This window comes from Gastrolobium bilobum, unplaced genomic scaffold (genome assembly GCF_033153095.1).
Source record: "Gastrolobium bilobum isolate Gb01-03AN ecotype WA unplaced genomic scaffold, APGP_CSIRO_Gbil_v1 utg4070, whole genome shotgun sequence".
NCBI lineage: Eukaryota > Viridiplantae > Streptophyta > Magnoliopsida > Fabales > Fabaceae > Gastrolobium > Gastrolobium bilobum.
The window spans coordinates 46,353-60,073 of NW_026898134.1; the positions used below are offsets into that span (position 1 = coordinate 46,353).

The window sequence follows — 13,721 nt, forward strand, 5'->3', positions numbered from 1 at the left end:
TAAATTAAGATAAGCCTTATCTACTGTATTCCCATATTTTTCTCCACAATTTTCTCTACTTTCAACACTCCCCCTCCAAGTTGGAGCAAAAATGTCAACTAGATTCAACTTGGCAGCTATGTTTTGAAAGGTGTGCTTTAACAAAGTTTTGGTGAATATATCAGCAAGTTGGTCTTCACTGCGAGTGTAAGGAGTACAAATGATCCCTTTTTGAACTTTTTCTCTTACAAAGTGGCAATCTACTTTAATGTGTTTGGTTCTTTCATGAAATACCGGGTTTGAAGCAATGTGGATAGCAGCCTGATTGTCACAATGTAGTACCGTAGGAGTTTTTGGTGCTTCATTAGTCAGGTCTTGTATGAGTCCTCGCAGCCAAATTATTTCACTAGTTGTTGAAGCCATAGCTCTGTATTCTGCCTCAACACTAGATCTTGCAACAACACTTTGTTTCTTACTTTTCCAAGTGACAAGATTCCCACCTATAAAGGTGCATAAACCTGAAGTTGATCTTCGGTCCATCGGATTTCCTGCCCAATCGGCATCTGCATAACCAACTAAGTTGATGTGACCATTTTTCTTCATCCATATCCCTTTTCCTGGACATGACTTCAAGTATCTGAGGAGTCTGTCAATTATATTCATATGACCCACAGTGGGAGCATGTAGAAATTGGCTGATGTAGCTCACGGTGTATGAGATTTCAGGCCTAGTAATGGTAAGGTATATCAATTTTCCCACCAATCTTTGGAATTGTTGAGGATTTGGTAACAAAGAGGGATCTCCTTCAGATTTATTGTTGTACTCCATTGGAGTATCTGCAGGTTTGGCTGCTAATTTTCCAGTTTCCTTGAGCAAGTCCAAGACATATTTTCTTTGTGATATGAACAATCCTGTGCTAGAGGTTGCCACTTCAATGCCTAAGAAGTACTTTAAAGGCCCTAAGTCTTTGATATCGAATTCCCTGCTAAGAAATGCCTTCAGCTTCTCTATCTCCTTAAGATCACTTCCTGAGATGAGAATGTCATCAACGTAGATTAATGCAGCTGTGGTGAAACCCGAGTGGTGTTTGATAAATAGAGAATAATCAGAATTACTTTTGCTAAATCCGAATGCCATTAGTGCTGTACTTAGTTTTTTATACCATGCTCGAGGTGACTGTTTTAAGCCATAAATTTCCTTTCTAAGCTTACATACTTTTTCAGAGTGAATAAGCATTGACTGACTGGGTGGAAGATCCATGTACACTTCTTCTTCAAGTTCACCATGCAAAAAAGCATTTTTGACATCCATCTGGAACAAAGGCCAGTTGAGGTTTGTAGCTACAGACATTAAGACTCTCACAGTATTCATTTTAGCTACCGGAGCAAATGTTTCATTGTAGTCAACTCCATGAGTTTGTGTGTATCCTTTTGCTACTAGGCGAGCTTTATGTCTTTCAATACTGCCATCACTTTTATATTTAATCTTATAGATCCACTTGCAGCCAACAGTGTGTTTGCCTTTAGGCAAGGTGACAATTTCCCAAGTCTGGTTCTTTTCAAGGGCAGCTATTTCTTCGCTCATTGCGTTCTTCCATTCAGGAATTTTTCTAGCATCTTCATAGGTGCTTGGTTCAGAAATCTCATCAATTGCAGCAAGGAATGCTCTATGGTTCAATGAAACATTTTTATAGCAGACATGATCTTGGATGGGATAAGTAGTGGTGGTACATACAAAATCTTTGAATTTACTTGGAGGTCTGGTTATTCTGTTAGATTTACGGAGCTGCTGTGCGGGTGGTGCTTCGGGTTCAGCTTGTTAATGGTGGGCAGGTAAGTTGGGATTTGGCACCCGGATTCAGGAATATGGAAGGTAGGTTCTGGTTCAATAATGGGCAAAGGTGGATAAAAATCAATACAACCAATGTGGGACTATAAATCTCAACACGCCCCCTCACACGAGAGCCCATTGGGCTTGAAGAGTGGACAATGCAACAGGCCCAGCCTACCTGTGCTAAGAAACGCCACAAGAGAAAGTGGGGGGCGGCGAGGCTCTGATACCATGTAAAGAACCTTGGGATACACCACCCCAAAAGCTAGCTCAAAGGGTGGGAGTGCCCAAGACCGTATAAAACTTCACATTAGTTGCACATACAACCAATGTGGGACTATAAATCTCAACCGAGACTAGCCCCAAAAATGCAGGGGCAACGGAAGCCAAACAACCTGCGGCTCTGTGAGCTTTGAGGAGAAGAACCCAAGTTAGTTGCTTTGCGTTTTTTCCTCTTCCTTTGTCTCTGGGAAGACCTGAAGATGAGTCTGCAATGATGAAATCTTCTTCCTCAGTGAGACCCTCAAGCTCAACCATGGACCAGTTTGGGTTCTCCATCTTCACAACCACAGGGGTTCCTCTGTGACTCTATTTCCCCACCAATTGAATAAAGGTTCCATTTTTGGGGTCTGATCTCACAAACCCAACTCAGGAAACACAAAAATAGCAACACCTGTTTGCGTTTTTCCAACAATATCTCCCTTTCTTTTCTGTATTTTCTTTTCTATTTTTTTTAACCCCACAAAAAAATGATAATAACAATGAGAAAGAAGAAGAAGGGAAAAAAAGGCTATAACTTTGATCTCATTGTCAGAAGAGGAAATGAAAACTCGAAATGGGAACAAGAGAGAGAGAGAGACGCGTGGAGGAGAAAACAGAGCGAGGCGTCTCAAAACCATGGGTGACATTAGGAGAAAGCTCATACGTGAACACTCTTCTTCAGAGAGAGAGAGCACTCTTAATAAGTTGAGTCCAAAATTGCTCCCATCCAATTACAGCTTGCAACAATAAGAGGGTCTCAAGCGTAATAAGAAGGAGCGAGTGAGAAAGAGAGAGAATGAAAAAAGAAGAAGATAAAACAGCTCAACATGTCTTTGATTTTGATTATGATTCCGGATAATAATTTTATTAACTAAAAATTAAAAAAAATTATTTATAAATCAATTTTTTTCTGTTATAAAATTTGACGTGAAAAATAACAAGATACGGAAAATTATTTTTGTTTATATTTATGTTATGAAATTTAAATATTTGATTGGTTATATGACTTATTATTGACTGTTATATCTATTAAATATAAATTATATTATATATATTAAAAATATTATTTAATATCAAAACGTGTCCCAACATGTCGAAATATGTCATTTTTTAGAATTAACGTGTCGCTGTGTCGTGTCGTGTCTCGTCCGTGCATCATTGGTTAGGACACGTTGGGACACTGTAATCTGAGAACCAACCAGAGCGCACCGACACTGTAATCTGAATAAATGATCTGCTCCAACTTTCCACACTTCCTCGTAACCAGTTCACTCAACTATGCTAGGCTGCCAACAATAGTGGGGAGAAGATGATTTACAAGTTTTTGCATCCCACAAGCACTAACCTTTTGAGTTTCTGGAGGCTGGGGAGATCTTTTGGGCCCTTCCAAATGAGCCTCAACTCATGTTAAATCCTTTAAACATGAATGAGATAAGTTCGAGTTCAAGGGCATTTGTCCTACAACTTGCAGTTGGAAAATACCTTCCACCACAGAATGCTCAATATACTAAGACGTTCCAAAGCTAAGACTTGTTCTCGATTTTCAGGAAATATTACTTTTTCCTGTATTTAAGACTATTCAATTTTAGGCCACCATACTTATTAATATTAGTAAACTTGATCGACAACTATATTATTATTCGATATTAATCTTCAAAATAAAAAAATTTCACACATCGTTAAGCATGCCAATCTTATGTCAAAATAAAAATATTTGAAGCCTTACCTCTGTGGCTGAAAGACCTTGTTGTATATATGAACTAATCAGATTCTTGCACATTGCATTGGTTGACATTTGAGGACAGTCTGTATTCTATCTTTTCAAATTGGGCGACCTTGGATTTTAATATTTGGAGCAAAAGTTGATCAAATTTGATAAAGATATAAGTGAAGTGTCTAGAGGATCTAGAATGTATACACATAACTGATTACGAGGTTGTGAGTCTGAACAACTCACTGCCTTGTATGACATTGGCAGAATCAAAGTGGAAAGTCAGACTCCCATGTTGAGGCTAGTTCTGGTCGTTGGTTGGGATATTTGATTTTTTATAGCTGAAACTTGACTTGTATTTTTTTTTTTTTGTTTAATGCTGTGATGATATACTTGTAACTTGTAAGTTGTAATATAAAATCTTTGTTGTGTGGTAGATTTCGAAAGAGAATGATACTTGTATATTGGTGTATCTTTGGACTGTTTTGAATTGCTTAACTTGTGTGTAGTATAATATTAGTGGTTGTGTAACTGTATTGCTACTACACTGCTTTGGATCACTATGTTGTACCATGTTGGTCTTGTGCTAGCCTTACGAATTTTGAACTTTTCTCTATTTTGGTTCAAATTCCTTACCGTTGAACCCTTGAAACTCCTTGCGCATGATGCATGTAATCTAGAAAGCATGTCAGCTCATGAATTTTTTGGCACTCTGACGAAAGCGGGGTCTTTGAAATTTTAACGTAACAATTTGATATCATTTCCGATATTTATCAGCGGAAGTTGTTTAGTGCCGAGGGGTCAGTGGTACCGAGTGCCGCTATCCCCTAGGGCATTCATTATTTTTTTCAGGTGAGTGCTGCGACTCTTCCCTCCCCGAATTCACATGGGTATGCCAAATGTCATAATATCGTTATCCTAGACAGTTTTGTTATCGTAAAAATTCAGAAAATTATAATTTTTGACTTGGAAATTCAAATTAGATTTTTTTTTTTTGATTTCACATAATTTGTGAAGATTTACGCGACCTCATTTGTCATATTTTATCTCTCACAAACATAGTTTAATTTTGCAACAATAGTACCACAATCACAAGAAAAAAACTGCAAAGAAAAAGTGAGAGCAAAAATGGAGAACTCACATAGAAGGCATAACCAATAACATACTGGCCATACTTGATGCCTTTGAAGCTATCGTCTATCTCTATTATGTTCCTTCTTTTCGTACGCTAGGGTTCTCCATTTTTTCTCTCACTTTTTCTTTGTTTTTTTTTTTCACAAAAATGAAATTAACTATTGTATCGCACATGTTACTACAACTCTAACATATAAAAATTTAATTAATTAAAATCTCAATAAAAGTGGTTTGGAAATCAAGGAAACTAAACAAATCAAGAGTTTCTACCTCTTCCCGCCAAAATTTGGCAAACATCATATGTTATTATCCTAACATATGCTTCTGGATTTAAAAACTCTTGTGATTATGATACCATTGTTATAAATTTGAACTAAATTTGTGAGAGATAAAATATGTCAAATAAAGAGTCATTATGTGAATCTCAAAAACTTAAATGAAATAAAAAAAATATTATCTGATTTGGATTCCCGAGAATCAAAAGTTACAGTATTCCAAAATTTTACGGTAACATGCAATTTTAAATATGGGTGCTGCCTTAACCTAATTAGAACATTATTTTGGGAAATAAATTTCCCATCAATCTTGAAAATAATCAATTGGTGGAATAGCAATTTTTTTTGTTTTGATAAATAAAATTTTCTTTAGGGAAGTTCTTAGCAGCAACCCTGTTCATTTGCAGGTTCTGATTGGTTTCATTTGTGATATAAGCCTTGTTGGTTTTGAGTTTGTTCTTTTTGGTTGAACGTTCATAAGTGAACTAATTCACTACCGAAGTTTGTTGGTTGCTTAAAAAGAATCCTCTTACCTGAGTAAGAAATGTTTGTTACTCAAGTAGAAGATTACCACATCCGGTGGAATAATTAACTTGAACTTTTTATTTAGTTATCATCTGGATTTTGTTACAGAATTATTATGAGCATCTATAGAATCGTTAGTTTGATATACTTGAGACTGAAATGCAGCTTTATTAATTTTGATTAGATTTTAAAAGTTGTATTATTTCAGACATAAAGAGATGTGAGTCCTATTGAAAAAAAATAAAGATAAAAAAATATAAGTCTCACATCTTTGTGTCTAGAAAATAACACAACTTGTGTAATTTAAAATGTGATATGAACCTTCCGCATGGTCAGACAGGTCCTCCAAGGGGTCACACTGATCCCTCGAACTCAGTGGCTATGGAAGATAAAATAGAAGATGAAGGACATAGAGTAGAACCGAGCAGAGAAGAACAACGTGGGTTAAAGAGGAGAGAGAAGCGGACACCTCAATGGCTCAGGGACTTTGTGATGCTGACAGGTGTCTAGATGGTGGGTGAGTGATGTGGCCACGTGGCCAGTTGAGGAACTCTGATGTTGGTAGATGGAAGTGGGTAATGGGCTGTGAGTGAGAAGGGCTCATGGTGGGCTGATCAGCAAGAAGTAGTAGAAATAATGGGTTGTGTTATACATAGGCCCATCAGTAATGTGATTTTATAATTTTGCTTTCTGTTGCTATATAGGTTGATAGGGGGACCACTTAAGGGTTTATGCAAAATATCTTGTAACAAACTTCTCTTTCTTCCCTGCAAAAACCTTCTGGAGTTGCCGGCATCCTTGAATTGCCGTTGATGATATCATATTACGTATATTTCCTCTCTGTATTACCTTTCTAGATAGTTAACTCTATCAAAATGACACACATTTTTTCCCAAATTATGTTTTTGATTCAACTGGCTGAAATATTGTTAGCCTTATTTTTGGATTACAGATTTGTCAAACCTGTGATCTTGCTTTAATGAACAGATACAAGTGTCTCTATTTTTTTTTAATTAAAATCAATATAAATTTAGCATGTCATGGCACTTTTACAGTATCGGTGCTGATATAAAATTTAGGTATATTAGAGTAATATTTGCATATTACTTGCATTACGATTTTGGCATCAGGATTGTTCAACCAACATATATATAAAAAATAAACTAACAAGTAACAACCTACTTTTCATATAAAACATAATGTTTTGATAACCCTTACGAGAAAGGAGTACAATTTCCAACAGCATCAGGAAAAATAAATTCATGATAATTGTACCGTTAGGATCTATAAGCCCACTATGTTCTCTTCAGGAATGAGTCACTGTATGGATAATACCCTTAGCGCGGGTATAGACCAGGCTAAGAAGTATTGTGCCAAGTACAAGCAAGCAATCAACAATGGATAGGTAAGAGATAATATGATTCAAAGTAAATGGGCAGAATAACGATACATAAGATACCTTCATGGTGTGCCCAAGGGGGCTATTTATAGGGAAAATGGTGTGGGTTGATGAGGAAGAGGTCAACCCTCCTTGAGATTCACTCCCGTGGTGGCAGTGTTTGGCGTGGCAGGCGCTGCTGTTGTAGCAGCGTTGCGCCTTCTGTGCCTGGCGATGTCAGCGTTGGGCAAAGGGGCAGTTTCCCTTTCAGGTGCCTGTGAAGGTCACCTTTGGGGGTTAAGATCCCAAGATGGGACATTTTGGTGCTTCGCCTTGGACGCGTCGCAACATTGGGGGATGAGAGGGTCCACGTCAGCCCTTAGGGCTGATGTGGGTTGGAGCCTGAAGTTGAGCCTGAGCCATTGGGCCGCGTAGTAGTTAGGTCATCCGGAACAATAATCATGCCTAAACTAAACAAGCATTAAGGGTGCAACACTTGGAGGACAGAACATACTGTTTGAATAACCGTAAGAATAAGCAATAAAATTCCAGCAATGGAAGCAACTATTTGCCATGGAGTCCTCCAATAATCACGTCTCAAAGTTGCCATTGCTTCATTCCAAGGATGATTACAATATTTTTCCAACTGACTGGAAATATAACTGTAATCAGAATTAAACCTCGTCTGTACAATATTTTTGTAAAGACCATTGAACAGTTCAGCCACGGCCTCGTTATTGCCTAACATGTTTTTGATTATTTCATTTTGAACAAGGACATCCACATCCTTGCTTGTGTTGATAAGGTAATCAAGGACTACAACATAGTCAGTGAAGTAGGATTCATGAAGATAGTGAAATTGCTCCAAAGCCATCATATTTCGAAACAAAATTTCAGTATCATCCCCCAAATACAATTTTGGTATTTCAAGATGATGTCCTGAAAATTTGAAGTCTAACAAGTGGCCTTCTTTCTTCACCCTAAACTTCACTCCTGCTTCAACTAACTCGGTTGCACTATAAATCTGCCTCGGTAATTGACCCGTCCTTGCAGGACGTGCATCAGGTGGTGGTAAGTGAGAGATTCTGAGCATATCTGTGAAGTGTTTCATGCTAGCAGTAGTGTCCCGAAGTTGTAAGTTGCACTTCTTAAAATATTTAAAAATGAGATTTTCAAGAGAAGGAGGGTACTGATCAATATTATTATTCAAGGACGAGGGTAAAGCTAGAGTGTATAACTTAACAAGAATAAAGAAAGGAAGTTGATTCTCGAGTAGAAGCAAATCATATGCAATACAACTTTCCAACCAACCTTCGAATGGGATAGCATTACCAACCTTCGAATCGTGCGTTAAGAACAATTCAAATATGAAGCAACAATCCACCAATATCAGTTCGACAAATTCCTCCACACTAAGCTTAATGCTTTCAGAGTAACAACGACGAACATCTGGTTCTGACTCTTGCACGCAGCTCACCAAACTCTCTAAGCTTGTCTTAGTTCGTTCTATGAATCTTTTGCAATATATCAATTTGTGGCTTTCCATGTTTTGCAGTCTTTCATGGCCATAGTGATAAGGGCCGATTGAAATAACTTTTGGGGTGTATGCATCATCGTTGAACTGGCGGATTTCATAGGGAACCCTGTAGATACAACATTCAGTTGTTATGTAGAGGTTCTGCCTTGGCCAGCTTTTCTTCAATCTGTTTTGCAACATCATTACGCGTCTGATCTGTTGGGTTAAATTTTAAATTTTAATGAGATAAAAATAGAAAATAGAAAATAGAAATGTGAAGAGTTTTCTGGTGAAGAGTCATGTCCTTATGTTTGTGTTAGTGGACATTAATGAGTTAGTTATGTCAGTTAGAATATTAATGAGTCAGTTATGTCAGTTATAAAGTAATGAGGGTGTTATGTGTGGAGTTATGTTGGTCAGTTTTATAGCTTATAAATAGGCTTCGATAGTTTGTATGAAATGTAGATCAAGAGAAAAAGAAAAAGAGCAAGAAAGCAAGAATAGAAAAGAAAAGTTTTTTTGTAGATACACAAGTATGGTTGTCTCTTGCATCTGTGTGGATATTCAATTCTAACAAATCGGTATCAGAGCTATGGAGAAAAAGAGCAAGTTGGAGGTGCCACTCTTCCATGGAGATAAGGATGAAGCATTGGATTGGCTTCTCTATTTGAAGGAACATTTTTGGAAAGAAAAAACCTGGACGGAGGACAAATGGCAGGTAGCCATGAGAAGACTCAGAGGAAGCGCAATCAAATGGTTCCATACATGGAATTGCCGCGACTTTAATAATATGTGGAAGGATTTTCTAATGGCCTTCATAACAAAATACTTGCCTGGACGTTTTGATCTGATTAATGAAGAAGATGAAATCTTCAATGATGATGATGAAGATGAGGAGAATGATGCGGATGAAGAAGAGACCGAGATGGCGGAATCCGAGGTTGCCAACGGCAACGCATCCGCGGAGGAGATTGACGTGTCGGAGCGCGTAAGAGATGACTCGGAGAAGAAGACGATGGAGATGACTGAGAACAAGGGAGCCGAGATAGAAGAGGAGGAGAACGAAGGAGCCGAGATCGAAGCGGAGAAGGACGGGAACGCCGAGTCCATTGTCGAGGTAGAAGACTTCGCGGAACCTGAGTGTCTGGAGACAGAATTGAAAATCGGAAAGGAGATTGAGAAGCCGAGGTGCTTGATGGAGACCGGCATGGAGGAGACCGTGAATCCGAGTTCCGTGTTGATAACCGGGATGTGGGAGATCCCGGCTAATTCACTGAGTTCATGTTTTGGAGAAGAGCTCGACCCCGGTATGATGAGGTTGATGTCGGAGACCGGCATAGGCGCGATTCGGGTTGGAAGTCAGAAGTCGGAGACTGCATTGAATTTATGGTGGAAGTGGAAGATGTCGACACCACCGAAAAGAGACCATTTCCCTGGAGGACGGTGGTCTGAAATTCCATTGATGAGGCGCGTGGAAGCTGGACTTATTGAAGAAGAACCCGGCGATGAAGAAACTGAGAGCGGAAAAATGGAAGGTGTGATTGTGGATAGGGAACCCGGCGATGAGGAGCCTAGAGTTACTTTTATGGCGGAATCATTTTGGCTAAAGCGTAAACCAGAAGAAGATCGTGGGGCGGAATCAGAAAATGATGCGTTGAGTTATTTGCTTGATGATAGGAATCAACGGTCCTCAATGAGTGATGGGGTTACTGTGGTTGATGAGGCCCAACGTGCTATTAATGTAGCACATGTTGAATCTGAAAGTATTAAAATTGGCATAGGTGTTGTAAAACTAATGGGACGTTATAGTGATACAGATACTGATCAGTATGATGACTTGTGTGATGATCATACATGTAAGAATGGATGTGGAAGTATATCGGAGGATGAGGTCGACGAAGAAAAATTCAAGATTGTCTATCTTCCACCAATGAAGGAACCGCCGGACAAAAAAAAAATTGAAGAAATGAGTGCAACATGGAAGCAGCGCGGAAAAAAATCAACCTGTGGAAAATTCAAAAAGAAGAATTAAAATTTAAGGGGGAGTTTTGTTGGGTTAAATTTTAATGAGATAAAAATAGAAAATAGAAAATAGAAATGTGAAGAGTTTTCTGGTGAAGAGTCATGTCCTTAGGTTTGTGTTAGTGGACATTAATGAGTCAGTTATGTCAGTTAGAATATTAATGAGTCAGTTATGTCAGTTATAAAGTAATGAGGGTGTTATGTGTGGAGTTATGTTGGTCAGTTTTATAGCTTATAAATAGCCTTCGATAGTTTGTATGAAATGTAGATCAAGAGAAAAAGAGCAAGAAAGCAAGAATAAAAAAGAAAAGTTTTTTTGTAGATACACAAGTATGGTTGTCTCTTGCATCTGTGTGGATATTCAATACTAACATGATCCATCTACAACATAAAATAAAGAGTAGAAAGTAAATATTATCAATTATATATAAGTAAATGCAACAAAAACAAATATAATAAAAAGCCATTAATGGAACAACTTTTTTATATCATCTTGCATAACATCCATTTTAATTCCACATTTAGTCAAAATTTTCGAGTAACTAACCATAAATTTTGCTACCCCGCAAATCACATTATACAAAGAACTCCAAGCCGATTGATGGGCGTGCCTCGCCAAGTCTAGCCAAGAAATTTTTTAATCACCTCTCATATCTATAGCTGAGATATGATCCCTCAGAGTATACAGGCAAACTCTTGACTTTATGATCTTGCCAAATCCTAACGAAACTGTGGGAATCAGTCGGTAGTCATGATACTTTTTCAGAAAATATTTTGCATCCAAAATGATAAGAACAACAAAATAAATAGTAAAATGAAAAGTTAATGAAAATCCAATAAATAATGCACAGCTGGCCACAACTCCCTTACAACATGAAAGAGATATTTGGTAAAAGCACCGAATTGCTAATATTAAGCAAAAATATCTCCGGTTCAAAGCACATCTGAAACGTTTTGTTAACGTAGAGCAATCAGTCCCGTTACTTTACTTGACACATTCAATCGTATAGAAAATGATTTACTAAAAAAATTAATTACTAATGAAATAATTACTTAGTAATTGTAATTAGTGTTTAGGGTAAATAATAAATATAATTTATGAGAAGTGTTTTTTTTTTTTTGGTAAACTGAATTATGAAATAAGGAATTAGTATAGAAATGATTAGATGTGACGCGATGAAATAAGGAATTAGTATAGTAAACTGAATTACTTAGTATACTAATGAAATAAGGAATTATGAAAGTATTTTTCCTTTGGTCCTGTCAACTATGTTGACAAGAATGGATGACGTCAACTATTGTGACAAGACTCAACGAACATTTGACACGTAGTTGCTGACGTGGAAACAAGTCTCGTCAACAATACTGACGGGACTGAATGTGTCAAGTAAAGTGACGGGACTAATTGTGCTACTTTGGTAAAACATTCCACGTGTGCTTTGAATAGGAGATATTTTTGCTTAGTATTAGCAATATGGTGCTTTTGCCAAGATATTCCATGTGTGATATAAAGACGTTTGTTTGTTAGAGGAAAAAAAATTGTGCTTGCGAATCATTATTCTAAGAGAAATCGAATTTTCTGGGATGTTATCAAAAAAAATTATTTGATAAATCAAATATTATCAAGAATATTAACTCAAGTTCCTTGATTTTATGTTTGGTTCAGTAACAGCATCATGCTATAGAGCACGACACTTCTGCCTATAGACACTCTCGTATCTTCAATACTTGTATATGAAATCGGGGTCCCTGAAACGTGGGATGAGATAAATATCTCGATAAAATATACGATAGTTTTTGAACTTCTTCCTATAAAAAATAAGGAAATATTATATTTACAAATTTAAAAGTATATAAATTTTAAATTATAATTATAACTATGTATTTTGAAAAGTATATAGTATAATTTTTTAAGTTTTTTTTTCTCGCTTTAGAAACTTGTCGGCTAACTAGGGGAGAGAAAAAAATAACTTTAGTATTATAATTATGTACTCTCCAAAATATATAGTTATAACTATTATTTGTAAGAGTTTATAAATATAATTATTCCTTAAAAAATAATATACATAATAAAAAAGGGTTATATTAATAAACTTTTTTTTTACAAACTACACTATATTTTATCGATAAAATTTTAAAAGTACTTTATCCATAAAATATAATATAATTTGTAAAAATTTATAAATAAAAAATTTATAAATATAATTTTTTCCGTTATTATATATGGGATGCAATGACCATACTGTTATGTTTTTTTCAACTACTTATCTGAATACGGGACACTGAAACTACTGTGCCAACTTCTTGAATAAAAAATGCCTGGGGGTTAGAAATTTAAGTGAGGATATTTTAATTACTAAAAATTCTCATTACTAACTTACTACCCATCATATTACTGTTGGATCAAAGATAGAGAATGTTAAAAAAAAATTGAAGAGAGAGAAAATGTTAATCTAATGATAATTAGATAGATAATAAATTGATAATGAAAAATTTTAATAGATAGAATATTCCTTTTTCTAAAAAACTGCACAACTCGCTACAATACAATGTGACACCTTAAAACAGACCATAATACTGACTACTGGTTGTAACCAGTTAAGTGGTCAAATTGATCTTTCTAATTTTAAAGGTAAACTCGTTATAGGGTGCAGCAACTATAGTCTCAACTCTCAACGTTAAAAAAAAAAAAAAAAAACTGCATGTGCAGAACTCGCTACAAGTATATGAAAAAAAAAATTGCATCTTTAATTTGATTTGATGTATAGCAACTTGTAGAACTCGCTGAAATTTGACTTGATGTTTAGGAAAAGATGGCTTGTAATTATCAGAGAATATTTTTACTATCAAAATCTTCTACTACTAATTTATTATTTATTTAATTATCATTGGATCAACATTTTCTCTTTTTTTAAAAACTATTTAGCATTCTTTCTCTTTAATTCAACGGTGATTAGATAGATAGATAGTAAGTTAGTAATAGAAAATTTTGATAATAAGAATATCCTTCTTCTGTAATTATTCCCTCGCTGAAATTTTTTATTTTTTAAATTAAAAGTGCTTTTCAAGTACTGATTCGAATACAAATTA

At 36.1% G+C, this 13,721-nt stretch overlaps 1 protein-coding gene across 1 annotated transcript; it reads right to left on the reverse strand.

The window, feature by feature from the left end:
* Positions 1-7,574: 7,574 nt before the first annotated feature.
* LOC133313128 (UPF0481 protein At3g47200-like) lies at positions 7,575-8,813 on the reverse strand. The gene has a single exon (XM_061514456.1). The coding sequence runs from the start codon at positions 8,811-8,813 to the stop codon at positions 7,575-7,577; it is 1,239 nt and encodes a 412-aa protein (XP_061370440.1).
* Between the last annotated feature and the right edge of the window lie 4,908 nt (positions 8,814-13,721).

Bases quoted from the DNA above. Each gene is read 5' to 3' on its own strand.
- LOC133313128 (XM_061514456.1), bottom strand. From the start codon at position 8,813: ATGATGTTGCAAAACAGATTGAAGAAAAGCTGGCCAAGGCAGAACCTC.